This window comes from Heptranchias perlo, chromosome 2 (assembly GCF_035084215.1).
Source record: "Heptranchias perlo isolate sHepPer1 chromosome 2, sHepPer1.hap1, whole genome shotgun sequence".
In the NCBI taxonomy this organism is placed as follows: domain Eukaryota; kingdom Metazoa; phylum Chordata; class Chondrichthyes; order Hexanchiformes; family Hexanchidae; genus Heptranchias; species Heptranchias perlo.
Genome location: NC_090326.1, coordinates 25,834,751 through 25,855,132, shown reverse-complemented (window position 1 = coordinate 25,855,132; position 20,382 = coordinate 25,834,751). Strand labels below are relative to the sequence as shown.

The 20,382-nt window shown below is 43.4% G+C and overlaps 1 protein-coding gene across 1 annotated transcript in view; it reads right to left on the bottom strand.

Annotated features, from left to right (window-relative positions):
* Nucleotides 1-20,382, bottom strand: part of LOC137335978 (doublecortin domain-containing protein 2-like) — a 195,018-nt gene that overhangs the window by 142,327 nt on the left and 32,309 nt on the right. The window contains exons 3-4 of the mRNA XM_068001485.1: nucleotides 17,561-17,637; nucleotides 11,829-11,960 (exon numbers count right to left, since the gene is read on the bottom strand). Coding sequence (XP_067857586.1) covers nucleotides 11,829-11,960; nucleotides 17,561-17,637 — 209 coding nt within the window. The remainder of the gene's footprint in view (nucleotides 1-11,828; nucleotides 11,961-17,560; nucleotides 17,638-20,382) is intronic.

Here is a 20,382-nt window from a genome sequence, read left to right as displayed (position 1 = left end):
GCTCACGAAGCATCCACACCTGCCATCAACATTGAAGACGAGGAGGAGGAGGAGGAGGATGGGCAACCCATTGGCAGAGCAGCGGCACAACCTGGTTGCTCGTGATGCCAGGGAGTCAGTCATATTTGACAGATTCTCATAAGAAGATCTGTAAAGTGAAAATAATCAAGTACTCAGACCACCTGAAATGACCAACACCGACACCAGCCCCCCGACCACCACCCCCCTCCCAATTTTGCACAAAACAGTCCTACAACCACACATACACCCATTGTAAACGCGCCCAATGGGTGGCATCAAGTCTCGCCGTTCATGATGAGGCACATCCAGAGGCGCTTTCACGAAAGGGACTCAAGAATGGACAAGACATGGCAGTGGTGGTGACAAGTAGGACATTTATTGTGAATGTAACAAAAAACAAGAGAAATGAAAAACATGACATTTAGTCAGATACCCTTCTGCATACCCTTGATGATCACAAAACCTTCGTCTTCCTCTTCCTACTACTTCTACAGGGTGCATCCCTTGTGGCTTCAGCAAAGGTAGTGGCAGGTTGCTCAGGTCCCTGTCTTGACTGCTGAGATGCTCCACCTGCATCTGTGCAGGGGCAGCCTCTGCCATCGGGAGAGGAGACAGCATTGCGGGTACTGGTTGAGGGGCGGGGGGGTGGGGGGACAGGTGAGATGTGGGAGCGTTTTGAGTGGAGTCCCCACTTCCATGTCCCCTTTCGCCATCATCCCGCTCCTGGGCCAGGGCCGCATCACTCCCACCACTCTGTTGGACAACAGCTTAGAGCACAATCGTGACGCGTTCAAAGGTCACAGCTAATGTATCTGTCTGCCTGTTTAAGGCAGCAGACATGTTGGCATCCAGACTCCGCACGGCCATTGTCAGGGCCTGAATGGACTCATTTGTGAGCTGTGCTTGAAGCTCAATGGAGCCTGCCATTCTCTCCATCGCAGACATTCCTGCACTTACCTGCACCACCAGTCCACTGATGCTGGAGGTGGACTCCTCCATCCTCTCCGCTATTGTGGAGAGTCAGCGTAGCACATCTTCCAGTACATCGCAAAGGTGCATCTGCATCTCGATTACTCTCCTTTTCAAGAATGGCCCCCGACGTTCAGCATCTGTGTCAGCTGAGCAGAGTTTGGAGAGGAGCGTGCCCCCCTCCACAGCTGCCCCTGCTACCAGTGTTGGCTCGTGCTCGCTTGTGTGTGGTGACTCACCAGGTGACAATCCAACTAACTCTCTAATAGGACCCACCGAGGTGTGAGTATCTGCGCTGGTGCATGGCTCGCTATAATGTGACGCTGTGCCTCAGAGGCATGGAGCTTCTCTGAGGAATTGCCCACGTCCATGTTGTGTGCCTCTTCAGCAATCCTTGAAGGCCTTGGAACAGAACATACAGCAATATTAACAATCATCGTATAAGCGATGTTGCGATGAGCATCCTGAGGTGTGCCAGAGGTCAATCATTGATAACATCGATTCATGTTGTGTGTGAAGGATGTTAAAGTTCTGTCGCCAGACGTTTGCGGGGTGCCAGTCTCAGCATTCCTGCATCCGGCTGAGCTCCAAGGCCTCCTGCTCCGCCTGTGTCAGGGCCACTATTTGTGGTGGCCCCCCTTTGGTCCAACTCCTCTCCCTTGCATTTTGCGCTCTCTTCTCCTGCAAGTGGAGAAAGTACAGATGTGTGAGTGAGTGAGGATGATGGGGTCACCTGAGAGATGCGTTGCTCTGGGTCAGGCTGACAATGAAACAGATGCACCAGAGAGTGCATATTAGACAGGTTCATCACATTGCATCAGGATTGGGGTGAGTAGGAGCACAAATGGGGAGGTGAGGAATTGCACAGAAAGTGAAGGCAACTTGACACTGAGCCTTAAGTGGGTGTGATGAGTGATGTGATGGAGTAGGCTTCGCAGGGCAGAGTGTGAGGTAGGGGCAATGTGGACCACAGAATGCAGGTGAATCAGTCACTGTACTCACTTTTCCTGACCTGATTAGGTAATTGAAGTGCTTCCTGCACTGCATCCAGGTCCTTGAGACGGTGCTCCTGCTGGTCACCTCCAGGGTGCCAGGATTAAGGATATCTTCTCATGGCTGGAAAAGAACTTGGAGCATGAGGGGGAGGATCCAGTTGTCATGGTCCACATAGGAACCAACGACATAGGTAGAACTAAGAATGAGGTTCTGCTGAGGGAGTTTGAGGAGCTAGGGTCTAAATTAATAAGCAGAACCTCAAAGTTAATAATCTCTGGATTACTACCTGAGTCGCATGTAAATTGGCATAGGGACAAACAGATCAGGGAGTTAAATGCGTGGCTCAAAGAGTGCTGTGGGAGACAGGGGTTTCGAATCATGCGCACTGGCACCAGTACTGGGGAAAGAGGGAACTGTTCTTTTGGGACTGGTCTCCACTTAAACCAGGCTGGCACCAGTGTCCTGGCAAATCGAATAACTAGGGCTGTAGACAGGTCTTTAAACTAAAAAAAAGGGGGATGGGGGGGGGAAAAAAATAAGAGTTCAGGTGAAGGGAAATTTAGGAATCTAAAGAGAAAAGTCAAGGCATTAGAGCAGTGTAGCGATTCGGGTAAAGACAAGTACAGTGTGACAGGAAGGGACAGAGAGTTTAATGATAATAGTGCATCAGCGAATTAGGTCAATTTAGGGAAAAATGGTAATAAGTTAAAATTAAAGGCACTTTATCTAAATGCACAAAGCATTCGTAACAAGATAGATGAATTAATGGCACGAAGAGATAAATGGGTTTGATCTAATAGCCATCACAGAGAAGTGGTTGCATGGTGACCAAGGTTGGGAACGAAATATTCCAGAGTACTTGACGTTTCAAAAAGACAGACAAAATGGAAAAGGAGGGGATGTAGCCCTGATAACAAAGGATGACATAAGGACAGTCATGAGGAACGATCTTAACTCGGAAGATCAGGAAGTAGAATCAATATGGGTGGAGATAAGAAATAACAAGGTGCAGAAAACAGTGGTGGGAGTAGTTTGCACCCCCCCCCCCACCCAAAACAGAAGCTATACTGTTGGACAGAGTATTAATCAAGAAATAATAGGAGCTTGTAACAAAGGTAATGCAATAATCATGAGGGACTTTAATCTTCGTATTGATTGGACAAATCAAATTGGCAAAGGCAGTTTGGAGCACGAGTTCATGGAATGCATTTGAGACAGTTTCCTAGAACAATACGTCATGGAACCAACCAGGGAACAGGCTATTTTAGATCTTGTCTTGTGTAATGAGACTGGGCTAATTAGTAATCTCATAGTAAGGGATCCTCTGGGGAAGAGTGATCATAATATGATAGAATTTCACATTGAGTTCGAGAGTGGCGTACCTAAGTCAGAAACTAGAGTCTTAAACTTAAATAAAGCCAATTACATAGGTATGAGGGGTGAGTTGGCTAAGGTAGATTGGGAAATTAGATTAAAAGGAATGACAGTTGATAAGCAATGGCAAACATTTAAAGAAATTTCATAATTCTCAATGAACATATATTCCATTGAGAAATAAAAACTCCAGGGGAAAAGTGATCCATCCATGGCTAACCAGAAAAGATAAGGATAGTATTAGATTAAAAGAAGAGGCCTATAATGTTGCCAAGAAAAGTAGTAAACCTGAGGATTGTAAGAGTTTTAGAAGCCAGCAAAGAATGACCAAAATATTGATAGAGGGAGAAAATAGAATATGAGAGTAGACTAACAAGAAATATAAAAACAGATTGTAAGAGCTTCTACAAGTATATAAAAAGGAAGAGAGTAGCAAAAGTAAATGTGGGTCCCTTAGAGGCTGAGACAGGAGAAACTACAATGGGGAATAAGGAAATGGCAGAGACGTTAAACAAGTATTTTGTATCTGTTTTCACAGTAGAAGACACAAAAAACAGAGTGGAAATAGTGGAGAACCAAGGGTATAATGAGAGTGAGGAACTTAAAGTAATTAGTATTAGTAAAGAAAAAGTACTAGAAAAATTAAGGGAACTAAAAGCCGACAAATCCCCGGACCTGATGGCCTACATCCTAGGGTTCTAAAAGAGGTGGCTGCAGAGATAGTGGATGCATGGGTTGTGATCTTCCAAAATTCCCTAGATTCTAGAATGGTCCCAGTGGATTGGAAGGTAGAAAATGTAACCCCGCTATTCAAGAAAGAAAGGAGGGAGAGAGAAAACAGGGAACGACAGGCCAGTTAGCCTGACATCAGTCATCAGGAAAATGCTGGAATCCATTATTAAGGAAATGGTAACGGGGCACTTAGAAAATCATAATATGATTAGGCAGAGTCAACATGGTTTTATGAAAGGGAAATTGTGTTTGACAAACCTATTATAGAGTTTTTTGAGGATGTAACTAACAAGGTAGATAAAGGGGAATCAGTGGATGCAGTATACTTGGATTTTCAAAAGGCATTCGAAAAGGTGCCACACAAAAGGTTGTTACACAAGATAAGGGCTCATGAGGTTGGGGGCAATATATTAGCATGGATAGAGGATTGGTTAAAGGACAGAAAACAGAGAGTAGGAATAAATGGGTCATTTTCAGGTTGGCAGGCTGTAACTAGTGGGGTGCCGCAAGGATCAGTGCTTGGGCCTCAGCTTTTTACAATTTATATTAATGACTTAGATGAAGGGACCAAGTGTAATGTATCTAAGATTGCTGATGATCCAAAGCTAGGTGGGAAAGTAAGCCGTGAGGAGGACACAAAGAGTCTACGAAGGGATGTAGACAGGTTAAGTGAGTGGGCAAGAAGGTGGCAGATGGAGTATAATATGGGGAAATGTGAGGTTATTCATTTTGGTAGGAAGAATAGAAAAAGAGAATATTTTTTAAAATGGTGAGAAACGATTAAATATTGGTGTTCAAAAGGATTTGGGTGTCCTTGTCTATGAAACACAAAGTTAACATGCACGTACAGCAAGCAATTAGGAAGGCAAATGCAATGTTGGCCTTTATTGCAAGGGGGTTGGAGTACAAGAGAAAGGAAGTCTTGCTACAAGTGTACAGGGCTTTGGTGAGACTGTGTACAGTTTTGGTCTTCTTACCTAAGGAAGGATATACTTGCCTTAGAGGCAGTGCAACAAAGGTTCACTAGATTGATTCCTGGGATGAGAGGGTTGTCCTATGAGGAGAGATTGAGAAAAATGGGCCTATACTCTCTGGAGTTTAGAAGAATGAGAGGTGATCTCATTAAAACGTATAAAATCCTTAGAAGGCTTGACAGGGTAAATGCAGAGAGGCTGTTTCCCCTGGCTAGATTGTCTAGAACTAGGGGCATAGTCTCAGGATAGCACTGAGATGAGGAGGAATTTCTTCACTCAGAGGGTTGTGAATCTTTGGAATTCTCTACCCCAGAGGGCTGCGGTTGCTCAGTCGTTGAGAATATTCAAGAAGTGAGATCGATAGATTTTTGGACTCTAAAGGAATCAAGGAATACGGGGATCAGGCGGGAAAGTGGAGTTGAGGTTGAAGATCAGCCATGATCTTATTAAATGGCACAGCAGGCTCGAGGGGCCGTATGGCCTACTCCTGCTCCTATTTTTTATGTGGCCTTCTTGGTGGCAGAGGCAGGGCGCTTCCTCACACCGGCTAACAGCAACTCCAGCGAAGAGTCACTGAACCGGGTTGCTGGCCTCGTCCTCTGCTGCTCCATGTTTGCGGATTTCTCCTTTCTCCCTCAAAGCCCATGATTGCAACATCCCTTTAAATAACCCAGGCCCCAGCATGTCATGCAAGTGCGCAGTACGCCCGCTGCGCAGCTTTGAGATGCGAAACCCAGAAGACACATTAAGGGCATTCAATTGAGTCATGATCACTCGAGAAAATGCACGATAAATTTTTCCCAGTTTCCCACCTGCGTATTGACCCCCCCCCCCCCCCCCCGCCCTGCTGAGATCCCGCCAGTATGTTAAAATTTACCCCCATGAGTACGATCAGGGTATTTACTGAGTACATGGCAACCGTAAACTAGGAGAGCAACTTGTACATGTTTTACAACTTACAGCCTGGATGTTACAGTAAATCAACTGATAATAATACACACTCCACACTGACGACCTCTGTGTCTTTCATATCACAAAGAGGAGGTAGTATCCAAGAGCTCAAGCCAAAGGGTAACAATATAAAACACCACAACACATACTGGCTGCAGTTTTCTGGCTCTAAATTAAAGTGTTAAAACACTACGGTTATGGAAGTGATCTGAACTATGCAATAAAACCTTAACTTCCATCTGGGGCAATATAACTACCATCATCCTTGGATCAGTATTTCTCTAACATTTCACAAATAAACTGGCTTAATTCTGTATGTGGTTTACACAGAACTTCCCATTTAATACAACACAGCCCATGTCCACAAAACAGGGCAGCACAGATGATCCTGTCGCACAAGTTTGCTTAAAAAGGAGCCACATTTATGGGCATGTGATATCAGACTATGGTAAACACAATAACAACCCCATTAACCAGCTTGTGCTGTAAAAAAATGATCCTGTAATTTTTTGCTTTCCTAACTGACATAGTGACCAGGGAAGGAAGTGATGCATTGCGACTTCTCGTTACGAATCCAGGTCTGCTGTAGATAATTTCAAGTTCAGTGGCATCAGTCGCTCCCATAAGCAGTTGGAGTGTCTAATGTGGGAATTGACTCATGCTCTTCTTGTATGCTAGTGGGACCTAGGGGTGTAACAATAGAACCTCTCGGCAATGTGGACTGGACATCCCTGCTTTTACACACGTTATTTCTTCAATCTCTCCGACAATAGATAGAGTTAACACTAGATGAGATGAAGTTTCACAAACAGTTTTATTCCACAATAAGGTGAAATGTACAGACTAACAGTTATGATTAGAGTCGCTTAGTTCAATCAGTACAACTTATATTTGCGTAATGATAAAAATGAAGAGCATGCAGTGCTATCCCACTTTGGTGGGGCATCTTAATTTAAAACAGAATAATCCCTCTGCATCCAGTGCTACAAAGAATAGAATCATATAGCACAGGAGGCGGCCATTTGGCACATCGTGCCTGTGCCGGTTCTGTGAAAGAACTACCAATTAGTCCCACTCCCCTGCTCTTTTCTCATAGCCCTGTAAATTTTTCCTTTTTAATTATTTATCCAATTCCCTTTTGAAAGTAACTACTGAATCTGCTTCCACCACCCTTTCAGGCCGTGCATTCCAGATCACAATAACTCACTGCGTAAAAACATTTTGCCTCATATCCCCCCTCTGGCTTTTTTGCAATTATCTTAAATCTGTGTCCTCCGGTTACCAACCCCCTGCCAGTGGAAATAGTTTCTCCTTATTTACTCTATCAAAACCCTTCATAATTTTGAACACTTCTATTAAATCTCACCTGAATCTTCTCTGCTCTAAGGAGAAAATCCTTGCTCTTTTAATCCTTCTCGCGGCACTCTGCTGCCTAACTGACCTTTTTGGCTGCTGATCTCCATAATAAAATAGTACAAATATTCACTAAGTGTCAATGTTTCATATCACTTGAGTATGTAGGTTAGAGACATTCCCTTAACAATCAATATCTTACAATGTATCAATTAGTCAAGATGCACTTGCTTTTCACACATCAAATCTCTGCGAAGTTAGGTCTCCAATGTTGTGAGGATCACAGTGATCAAGTTATTTATTGTATGGTTCCTCAATAACAGTAGTATTGCACACCTGCCATCAATTTTTTGCATTGATAATGTAAAAGTTCCTGTAGTTTTCCTGACTGGTCACCAGTATTTCTCAGCAAGTTGTTCAGCTGCAAATTATGTGCATTTTCGGGGGAAAAAAAAGGTTAATGCATTACCTCTTTCTGAATACTAGATGAATTAAAAAGTGGCCGCAGGAATTTGGGAGTCAGGCAGCGCACTACAATAGGCTTTTCATTCTTGAGGTTTTACTCAAGTTAAAAGAAAATTAGACTGCTGTGCTCCTAAAAAACAAGCAGGACTAAAACAAATGACCCATTAAATAGTTCTCGATGACTACATTGGAGAATCATTTGAGGTATTATTTAATGGGGTGTGAAAGCTTGAAGCCAGTTAATAGGCCTGCTCATTTATCTCTCTTTCCCTCCCAACGATCTAGGCAAAAGCACCATAGAATGGCTAACTACAATGGCTACACTGTTTACCACTATTCCGGGTTCACAAGACTATTATTTCAGGGCATAGCAACCAAGCAAGATCCGCACACATTTCTGTCTCCAAAAACAACTGACCGAGAGGCCCTTTTACTTTGCCCTTTTACTTTACCCTTTTATTTCTCCCGTCTCAGCGAAACCACCTCCTTGCTCGGCTCTCCTGCTTACGTGTTTCTCGTCGGCTTCTAGTCTCCAGAAGGCTGGGTTCTGGTGCCGAATGTGGAGACCCGATTGCTAGTCAGTGTTTCCCCCCCTTCTGCTACCAAGGATTTTCATCTTTTCACGTTTAATTCAATTAAATGGCAAGGGTCGCAGTAAGCTAAAGGTTGCAAGAGCAATCAGTTTTAATGGATTTTCAAGTGCTTGAGAACCCTAATTTCTCCCGTGAGCATCCCTTCCCTCACCGGTGGGCACCGCAGGGAGTAGTGTTTTATAAACACTGAAATGAACATTATTGTTTAGTTGGTAAGGTTCCTTTTGATTTTTTTTGGAGGGGGGGGGGGGAACTTTGTTGCTTACTTTGGCATCTGTTAGCTTGATTGGACCATGTGTTTGTTTATTATGTTAGTGATGTCCTTAACGGCGCGTGCTGGGTGGCACTGGGGCAACTCAGTGTCACCCTTATAGGTCCAATTAAAATAGGCCCAAGCGAACATTTTACCAGCACTGCGAGGTTGGGTAAACGCCTCTCTCTGCTAACTGCCAGTGCTTGTAACTTACTCCCTTTTATACTGGTCGGGTTTGCACCACCAGTTACTTAAGTGAAGGTCCTTTGCAGCTGATGACAGCCCCATTGGAAACCGGCTACATTCCTTGAATCTAACCATTGTGAAAACCTGCTTTTTACAAGTTCTCCCGTGCAGCTGGATTTAGCAAATCCAAGAACAACGACAAGAGAAAGTGGTGGAGAGGCAGAGAGGTTTAGGGAGGAAATTCCAGATCTTAGGACCTAGACGGCTGAAGGCACGGCCGCCAATGGGTGAGGTGTAGGAAGTGGGGGCTGCACAAGGCCAGAATTGGAGGAATGCAGAGATCTCGGAGGGTTATAGGGCTGGAGGAGGTTACAGAGATAGGGAGGGGCGAGGCCATGGAGGGATTTGAACACGGAGCTGAGAATTTAAGAATCGAGGTGTTGGCGGGCTGGAAGCCAATGTAGGTCAGTGAGCACAGGAATGATAGGTGAACGAAAGGGAATTGATGCGAGCAACTAGAGTTTTGGATGACCTCAAGTTTATGGAGCGTGAAAGATGGGAGGCCGTCAAGGAGAGCATGGGAATAGTTGAGTCTGGAGGTAACAAAACCATGGATGAGGGCTTCAGCACCAGATGGCCTTTGGTAGGGACGGAGATAGGCAATGTTACAGGGGTGGAAGTAGGCGGTCTTGCTGATGCAGAGGATATGTAGTTGGAAACTCACCTCAGAGTCAAATAGGATGCCGAGGTTGCGAACAGTCTGGTTCAGCCCGAGGCAGTAGCCAGGGAGAGGGATGGAGTCGGTGGCTAGGGAACGGAGTTTGTGGTGGTCTTCCCAATGTTTAATTGCTGACACTGGTATTGCCATAGGTTGAGCAAGACCCATGTTTCAGGAACTGGCATTGCAAGCACCCCATTGACACCAATATAAAAGCAGCCAATGATGCTGTTGGTTCCCTGCAAGCTGGGCTGTTTATACTTAGTAGTCTCGCCTCTGTGTCAGAAGGTTGTGGGTTCAAGTCCCACTCCAGAGACTTGGGCACAAAATCCAGGCTGACACTCCAGTGCGCTGAGGGAGTGCTGCACGGTCGGAGGTGACGTCTTTCAGATGAGACGTTAAACAGAGGCCCCCGCCTGCCCCTCAGGTGGTCATAAAATATCCCATGGTACTATTTTGAAGAAGAGCGGGAGAGTTCTCCCTGGTGTCCAGGCCAATATCTATCCCTGAACCAACTTCACTAAAAACAGATTATCTGATCATTATCACATTGCAGTTTGTGGGACCTTGCTGTGTGCAAATTTGCTGCCGCGTTTCCTACATTACAACAGTGACTACACTTCAAAAAAAATTATTTCATTGCCAGCAAAGCACTTTGGGACGTCCTGAGGTCATGAAAGGAACTATATAAATGCAAGACTTTCTTCTTTTACAGAGGCATTAAAAGGTGCTATATAAGTAAATCCCTCCAAGGCAGTCTTCCAGTAGCTCCCCTGGCCCCATTTGCATCCCATAATATTCCACTGTATACAAAGCTTGAATAAATAAGGAACTATTTGGTTAAATAATATGGACTGCGGCAGTATTTCACAATGTGGCAATGAAACTTTTCTGTGGGCCACACCCTGCAAATACCAACACACCCCAGGGAACCCTCTGTCCTAATCTCCAAACTACAGCATCAGTTAACCAAAGAAAAGCAGGATTATTACTGTGGAAATCATTCAGCAACAGAGGTTACATGCTGGCAAGCCAACAAATAAAGGGGAAAAAAATCAGATACTTGATGACAGAAATCTAATGAGCTCGGAATTCCCAGTGCAAAAACCTAGGCTGTACAGTAATGTTCAGTCAAGTTTATTTTAAAAAGTAATACATCCCCTGCAGTGTAAGTAAACATCACTTTTGGTTCGAGAAAGTTTATTTCCTTATTGTGTAAATGTGTTATTTCATAGGGTTTTTTTTGCACTGGGACTTGGAATGCATTTCACAAAGTTGTGTGGCAGAGCGACAGAACACAAATTGATGCTTGAACCAAAGTGAAATCTTGTCATTGTAATCCAGTTTGTGATCGACCTTGCACCTTCATATTCTTTATTGATTTAGAATCGGTCAAATGCAACAAAACAAAATTTAAAGACGACACAAGTTGCCGTCATGACTTGCACCACCAGCTACTTGTTAAATGTTCACCTTATATACCTCCAATTCATCTCACTCCACTGCTGCTGATGCATTCAGTTATACATCCACTCCATGTCAGTAAGTACTTTTGCATCTGGTGAACTCCTTTGGAGGTAATTTCAACTTTCATCGCCGGCGAAAAACAGGTAATAGCCAATCGGCAGCCCCTTTTACACCCCGCCCGGTTTTCTTTTCCACTGACTTCAATATAAAACAGGCTGCCGGCTTGCTATCGCCTGTTTTTCATTCGGCGTTAGAAGTTAAAATTACCCCCATTGGAGAGTCAATGGGGTGGATCTTGACTCTGCGCCATAGTGTAAAACGGGGGATAACGCCCAATGGAAATAAAACATCGGGAGAGATATAAAACGGGCTGCCGACTCACTATCACCGGTTTTACTCTATCACACAGAATCAAGATCTATCCCAATCACGCAGTTTGGCTTGAAAACGTGACCTATTCTGACGTACGCAACTTGTAAAAATAAGCAGCGTTCGATTTGTTTAAACGGGTTTGCAATTTGCCTCACTTGTGCCAGGTGTCGCTCACAACTTTCGCCTCTCATCAACAACTCACATCAGCCATCGCTGTTGAAAGCACCTGACTTTATCACAACTTCCAACTGTGGCAGCAACAACAGGGGCCAAAGAAAGTCCAATTCTTTAGCCAAACAACACGGCACAATTTTGCATCACTGATCAAACAACCATGTTCCATCTACCAACAGGCTCTAACATCAACATCAGTGCGTTCAATAGTTATTCTGTTTAGAACTTACTTTCTCACGGCTCCAGTTCTAAGGTTCACTTTCTCTGTGATGCTGGCAAGGACCTGCTCCCACTGGACCAGTATTCTCTTAGGAATCAGCAGCCGGATTGCTGGATTTAAGAGGTCTCCATTTGCGATCACACTGTGAATAAAAGGTGAATACACAACAATGAAAACAGTAGGGGAAACCACAGAGTGTTACATCTTTGTGCCACATAATATATGGTTGATACTCTTCTCCCCCTCCCCCACCCCCACCCCTAATTTGCAATTTTCATTTCTCCGAAGGATGGCTATTATCTGCTCATGGAGCAGAAGCATTCTCTGCTATGTGCTAGAAGATCTAGAAAGTAACATCTTACCGTCTGCAAACAGAAATAAAACCATTTCATAAATACTGTATTCTCCTGTTCAAAGGTCTCTGTAGTATGTAAGACAGTATTATGTAATCATACTCAGATTAAGAGAGAACTTGTTGTGGGTGCTGTCGTTCATTTGGTAAACCCTTGGTTGAGACGGATGTGGTCAACTAGTTGGAAACAGGTTCTACTTAAAAGAGACAGTGGAGTGGATTCTCTTCAACTTTACTCAGAAACTAGTTCCATGTAGAGTACTGGATATATGTGACCCAAAATAAAATCCTATAGGTTCATATAATGTGCATTTTCATTAGATTAACCCAAGTAGTTATGCCCAAGTAGAAAATTTTTAATTGACTTGGAGTCGTTGTAAAACCCAGAATAGAAGTGTAATTCTGTTTAACATCAGCGTGTTTTCATTGCTCTATGTCACAGCCACTGCTGCAAAGTCATTAAAGTATCATACAGAAAGTGACAGGATAAAAATGCACAAACCCGCAATTCAGAGAAGTCTAAGGGGAGGTCTTTTTGTTCTCGGGGCTGGTTCAAAGTTGCAACTTCTAGTAAAATGAAAGCAGCTATTCAGGATGTAGGGAATTACACCCAGTCAGCGAGAACCCTAGAGCAGCTCAAGAGGTAAAAAGTTTGGAAACGGTGGGTCTCTGTACAAAGCGCATATTGAAGTTATGTTTTTAAAAAGGTAACATTTTGCGTGACTTTTTTCCCCACATAGACAAGGGGGGGGGGGAGTACTTAAAATTACAGCTACCCCCTTGAACTTTACTTCCCCTTTAATGGGGAATTATTACACAAACAATGCAAAATGCATTACTAAACTTGACTACAAGTACATACTTTCTCATTCGCTGTTGCCCAATCCAATTTGATTTATACATCTACCAGCTCATAACCAGACAGATTCCAAGTACTATATACAAGTAAACTCTTAATTCAGTCATTTATTTCAAATTATCTGATAATTCAAATTTGAAGCATTAAATTCCCACTTTGTTGTGTTGTTTAAATTACTTAATTCAAATCTTCTGGGCACAAACTGGCCGAATTGACTGTAGTTGGAAAACGATACCGAGAGTCAGTGCCTCTGCTTTTCAACTGAGCTTTGACAACGTTGTTAGGGAGGAGGTAAAGAGTTATTCTTGAAATCCCACAAGTAGCAGGCATCTACCAGTGACGAAAAGTTAAAAGCAGTAAAGGTGATTGTCCTTTCACTGCATGCAGCAAGTTAACCTATTGATTTCCTCCACTCCAACTTTGCCATAATAGGAGCATAGGAACAGGAGTAGGCCATTCAGCCGCTCGAGACTGTCCCACCATGCAATTAGATCATGGCTGATCTGTACCTCAACTCCATTTACCTGCCTTGGTTCCCTAACCCTTAATACCCTTGCCTAACAAAAATCTATCAATCTCAGTTTTGAAATTTTCAATTGACTTAGCCTCAACAGCTTTTTTTGGGGGAAGAGTGTTCCCCCTTTGTGTGAAGAAGTGCTTCCTGACATCACCGCTGAACGGCCCAGCTCTAATTTTAAGGTTACGCCCCCTTGTTCTGGACTCCCCACCAGAGGGGATAGTTTCTCTTCATCTACCCAATCAAATCCTTTAATCATCTTGAACACCTCAATTAGATCACCCCTTAATCTTCTAGACTCAAGAGAATACAAGCCTAAATCTATGCAGCCTGTCTTCATAAATTAACCCCTTAGCCCTGCTTTCCATGCAATGGTTTTTCAGACCGATGTGTTAAATTTAAAACCAAAATAGAGGAGGGATAATTTTTTTTGTCACAGATGCACACTCTCCACCTGACGGCAACATGGAACTGAAGTCACTGTACCACTCCAATTGTTCACTGGGTTGGTGTTGGGATTGAGCATTTGGATAAATTCAGCCTTCAGGTTTAAATTCATCAAAATGCTGGTCTAACAGGGGCAGATGAAGTGGGTAGGAGAGCCTCAGTTAGGGCACCAAGGACTCAAAAGTGCCACTTAGCACAAGAGTACACACCATTCAAAACACCATCTGACAACCATGTGTGCGGGAAATGCATCCAGCTGCAGCTACTGACAAACCGCATTGCGGCACTGGAGCTGCGGATGGATTCATTAAGGAGCATTCGCGATGCTGAGAACGTCGTGGATAGCACGTTTAGTGAGATGGTCACACCGCAGGTAAAGGTTGTACAGGCAGGAAGTAATTGGGTGACCACCAGGCAGTGTAAGAAGAGCAGGCAGGCAGTGCAGGGGTCCCCTGTGGCCGTCCCCCTCTCAAACAAATATACCGCTTTGGATATTGTTGAGGGGGATGACTTATCAGGGGAAGGCAGCAGCAGCCAACTTCCTGGCACCAGGGGTAGCTCTGCTGCACAGGCTGGGAGGAAAAAGAGTGGAAGAGCTATAGTGGTAGGGGATTCTATCGTAAGGGGAACAGACAGGCGTTTCTGTGGCCGTAAACGTGACTCCAGGATGGTTTGTTGCCTCCCTGGTGCCAGGGTCATGGATGTCACTGAGCGGCTACAGGGCATTCTCAAGGGGGAGGGTGAGCAGGCAGAGGTCATGGTCCACATTGGGACCAACGACATAGGTAGGAAGGGAGATGAGGTCCTGCATCAAGAATTTAGGGAGCTAGGTAGCAGATTAAAGAGCAGGACCTCAAAGGTTGTAATCTCTGGATTACTCCCAGTGCCACGGGCTAGTGAGTATAGAAATAGGAGGATAGAACAGATGAATGCGTGGCTAAAGAGTTGGTGCAGGAGGGAGGGTTTCAGTTTCCTGGATCACTGGGCCTGCTTCTGGGGAAGGTGGGACTTGTACAAGTCGGACGGGTTGCACCTGAACCAGAGCGGGACAAATATCCTTGCGGGGAGGTTTGCTAGCACTGTTGGGGGGGGTTTAAACTAACTTGGCAGGGGGATGGGATACAGAGTGGAGCTACAATAGGGGGTGATGTGCAGCCAAATATAGAGAAAAAAACAAGTCAGCTTGGAAGACAGGGCAAATATGTGAGGGCAAGGCTGGATGGCATCTATTTTAATGCAAGGAGTCTTGCGAATAAGATGGATGAACTGAAGGTGTTGATAAACACATGGGAGAATGATATTGTTGCTGTCACAGAGACATGGTTGAGGGAGGGGCAAGACTGGCAGCTCAATATTCCGGGGTACAGAATCTTCAGGCGAGACAGAGGGGGAGGTATAAGAGGAGGGGGGGTCGCAATATTAATTAAAGAATCAATTACTGCCATAAGGAGGGATGATATATTAGCAGGTTCCTCTAATGAGGCCATATGGGTGGAGTTTAAAAACAAAAAGGGGGCAAGCACTTTGATGGGAGTGTACTATAGGCCCCCAAACAGTCAGGGGGAGATAGAGGAACAGATATGTAGGCAAATCTCAGAAAATTGTGCAAATAATAGGGTAATAATAGTGGGGGATTTCAACTTCCCCAATATTAACTGGGTCCCTTGCTGTTTGTGGTCTACATTAATGACTTGGATATGAATGTAAAAGGTATGATCAGTAAGTTCGCTGATGATACAAAAATTGGTAGGGTGGTAAATAGCGAGGAGGATAGCCTCAGTCTGCAGGACGATATAGATGGGTTGGTCAGATGGGCGGAACAGTGGCAAATGGAATTTAACCCGGAAAAGTGCGAGGTGATGCACTTTGGAGGGACTAACAAGGCAAGGGAATACACAATGAATGGGAGGACCCTAGGCAAGACAGAGGGTCAGAGGGATCTTGGTATGCAAGTTCACAGATCCCTGAAGGCGGCGGAACAGGTAGATAAGGTGGTAAAGAAGGTGAGAATCCCTACGTGGTCAGTTTTCAGTAAAATATTAAAATGTCTACGTGGCAAAGAAGCAGAATGCAAAATGGTTAGAAAGGGTTAATTAGTTAGTAACTGAGATTGGTACAGGTGGCCTGGCCTCCTGCTGGGCCATATGTTTGCGTAGTCAGCAGGTTTGCATGGTCTTAGCAATGTAGAGTCTTTGATGTGATTCAAGGACTGGTCTGAATGTCTCCATGTTTATGGCAGATCAATATAGGTAACAAGCTTAGCCAAAGTTGAAAGACATTCCAGGTTGGGAGATAAGGAACAGAAGGGACAGGGAAGAACATTCCAAGTTGGAAGGTGAGGAAGTATCCCCTTTGATGTCTAACAGCAACATGATCAGCACATGGACGATTTATGATTGGCCGGAAATAATGTAACCTCGCATGGCAACCTATGCCCGGCTTATGATTGGTGTTGACCCTCGTTAAGTATGTTCCAACCCTATTGATTTGTATAAAAACGTGTGGATTTCTGTATGTTTTTGTTCTTGCTCTGCCAGCATAGAGGGACTCTATCAGGAGTCCGAATCAATGCTGCAGACTAAGAACCCTGCTATTAAAGTTGTGATGAACTTTAACATGTATTCGACTTCAGTTTTTACTGAACCAGACTGAGGGGAAAGAATCCGGATCGTCATTGGCATATGGGATACTTGCCTTTATTAGCCGAGGCATAGAATATAAGAGCAAGGAGGTTATGATGGAGCTGTATAAAACACTGGTTAGGCCACAGCTGGAGTACTGTGTGCAGTTCTGGTCGCCACACTACAGGAAGGATGTGATCGCTTTGGAGAGGGTGCAGAGGAGATTCACCAGGATGTTACCAGGGCTGGAGCGCTTCAGCTATGAAGAGAGACTGGGAAGATTGGGTTTGTTTTCCTTGGAGCAGAGGAGGCTGAGGGGGGACATGATTGAGGTGTACAAAATTATGAGGGGCACAGATAGGATGGATACTAAGGAGCTTTTTCCCTTCGTTGAGGGTTCTATAACAAGGGGACATAGATTCAAGGTAAAAGGCGGGAGGTTTAGAGGGGATTTGAGAAAGAACTTTTTCACCCAGAGGGTGGTTGGAGTCTGGAACTCACTGCCTGAAAGGGTTGTGGAGGCAGGAACCCTCACAACATTCAAGAAGCATTTGGATGAGCACTTGAAATGCCATAGCATACAAGGCTACGGACCAAATGCTGGAATATGGGATTAGATTAGACAGGGCTGATGGCCGGCACGGACACGATGGGCCGAAGGGCCTCTATCCGTGCTGTATAACTCTATGACTCTATGACTCTAAGTTCAAAACTAGCTATTACCAGATTTATCTAAACAAATGTAAATTGGGACAATTCAAATTAAGATGTCAAGTACAGTACCCCTGCCGACCCAATGCCACAAACTACAATATAGTGAAAAATTAGATTTATTTTGGCATAGTCAATCCATCTGTCCGCTGTCAGTCCATATAACATGGTAATTTTATGCAGCATTACTCAAACCAAATCTGCACCTCCAAAATAGTCTCTGTTCTGTACTCACCAAATAGTGCATGGCTCCTGAGTAGGCTTTCGAAATCTTGCTGATGCTATTATCCGGCTGTGAGCAACAGGCTTGATCTGAATAAAGAAAGTATGGGTACATAAGAACATAAGAAATAGGCATGATGTGGAGATGCCGGTGATGGACTGGGGTTGACAATTGTAAACAATTTTACAACACCAAGTTATAGTCCAGCAATTTTATTTTAAATTCACAAGCTTTCGGAGGCTACCTCCTTCGTCAGGTGAATTTTCACATCGTTTTCATCATTTTCACATCGTTCACCTGACGAAGGAGGTAGCCTCCGAAAGCTTGTGAATTTAAAATAAAATTGCTGGACTATAACTTGGTGTTGTAAAATTGTTTACAAATAAGAAATAGGAGCAGGAGTAGGCCATGCAGCCCCTCGAGCCTGCTCCACCATTCAATAAGATCATGGCTGATCTTCGACCTCAACTCCACTTTCCCGCCCGATCCCCATATCCCTTGATTCCCTTAGTGTCCAAGTAGCATGCGTCATGTTGGTGAGAAGTCAGGAGTTTCATTTAAAATCCAAGACCTTTACAAGATTTGTCATTCACACCCTATGACTACAAAAAAGGTATCAAAGTGTCATTTAATCTTGAAAATCTTCCTCTGTCTGTTAAACAGCATATGTACATTAAACAGATGACATACTAATACAATTTACATTTTTGGCCTGTACCAATATGGCAGGCAGTGCACTTCCAACGCATAATGAGCATGTGCTTCCTGCCCACTGTATTGGAGGCTCAGGAGGCAATTTATTGCCTGAAAAACGGATGCTGCACGTCCGAAATTCTAGGCTACAATCTCCAAGGAGAAGAAACGAAATCACGTCATTCGGTTCTGCAACCAAATGATTGCGAACACTTTGATGGCTCTCAAAGATGTCACTTGATTAACATTAATTTACTGGCATCACAAAGATTACATTATGGCATTCAAGCCACTTGAGATAGTTAAGAAATAATCCATAAATTACTCCCATGCATTTAATTTTTATTTTTGAAAGCTAAAAGGCACTTGAATCAAAATTTTGTATTTACAGGGCTCCTCCATTTAATTAGCCAAAAATAGTGGTGTGGACACACTGTAATAACATCAGCCAAAGGACCCATTCTGTACTGAATCAGCTCTTTATCAATGAGACCAATCGTTTTGAGGAATGATTGCGGCAATCATTTTTTGCCTGGCTCAAGTATATTAAATATCGAACCTTGTATATATATTAAGCAAAACACATGCTGGTCTGTGGATGTATTGATTTTGGGCCTTTCACATACACCTATAGTGGTCCAAACCCTTTCAAGATAACACACACAATTCACCCTTCATTAACTATTATCCTAGATGTATTTATGCTTTTGTTCATTACATATACTATTTTAAAGCATTTTACATTAACTATTGTATCAATGTCAACTTTGACCTCACTGCAACTTTTTTTCTCACAATATATTTCATTTGTAAATGCGAGCTACAGTTTAGATATCAGAGCTTGCAAATAACTCATCAGTAGGGCAACCAGCAGTCATTGGGAAGTTTGTTATTTTAAAAAAAGATTTTCTCCCTTCAATTCTTTGTGTTAAGATGATAGCTCATGATGGGAAGCGGTTCCATTAACACCAGCCATCTTCCATTACCTCACTCATTGGTCATTTTGGATCAATGACCCTAAGTAATTATGCTCTAGTTCAAGGATCTTGGTTAATTAATAAACAAAGTTAATGCTACTGCATGATGAACTCAGCCTTTTTTCTTCCTCCTGAACAAAACTTTTCTTCCCTTGAATGGGGCACGATAATGAAAGGTTGCCGATGTCATCATAACAAATGTTTAACATGCCCTTATCAAATTCCTCCATTATTTTAATGGAACTTGCATTTATCAGCATCTTGAGTTCTCAACTAAGTTGAACACTTACCGCTGGAAATGAGGTATGTAACAAAATGAAGATAAAAAAATTTTACATGATTATTATTACCTATATAACACCATTTGCCACATTTCAAATGCCTGTTACAATATTTTCTATTGGAGGCATACGCCAATGTCAGAACCCTGAGTTTGGAGTTAATTTTAATGCAGGTTCTTTAGGCCCATCACTGACAGTTGAAGTGATTCAAGATAAAAGGCTACAGCTGCCAGCATGTATGCAGGTACAAGCTTTATAATTAAAATTTATGATTGACAGCACAAGAGGCTATTCACACAGCATGCCACAATCTACTGTTTTAAGCCCCACCACCTCAAATGGAAAATTACTGAGAACAAAAACTCTTAAGAAATCATTTTTAGGACAACAAAAATAACTACAAATCATTTCTTTCTGTATTAGACATGAAGCATAAAAGTAAAAGGTAAAGAACACAACTTTTCTGAAGTTGTTTTCCTAATGTCCTTTAGGAAAGGAAACCTGCCGTCCTTACCCAGTCTGGCCTATATGTGATACCACTCCCACACCAACGTGGTGGAATCTTAATTGCTTTCTGTGGTAGCCTAGCAAGCCACATACTTGTATCAAATCGCTACCAGCGGTTTAAGAAGGCAGCCCACCGCCACCTTCTCAGGGCAATAAGGGATAGGCAATAAATGCCAGCGATGCCCACATCCAGAGAATGAATTTTTTAGAAAGGAGTTATTTGCATCATGTTACATGTGTGTCAAATGAAACTTTAAACAATGCCCTCCCAGAAAAAAACATCTTTTTTTAAGTAACTGGAATTTGTTTTATATATAAATCAGAACGACGTAAATCATGAACTCTGCAACTTTTTCTGAGGTAACTTTGGAGGCAC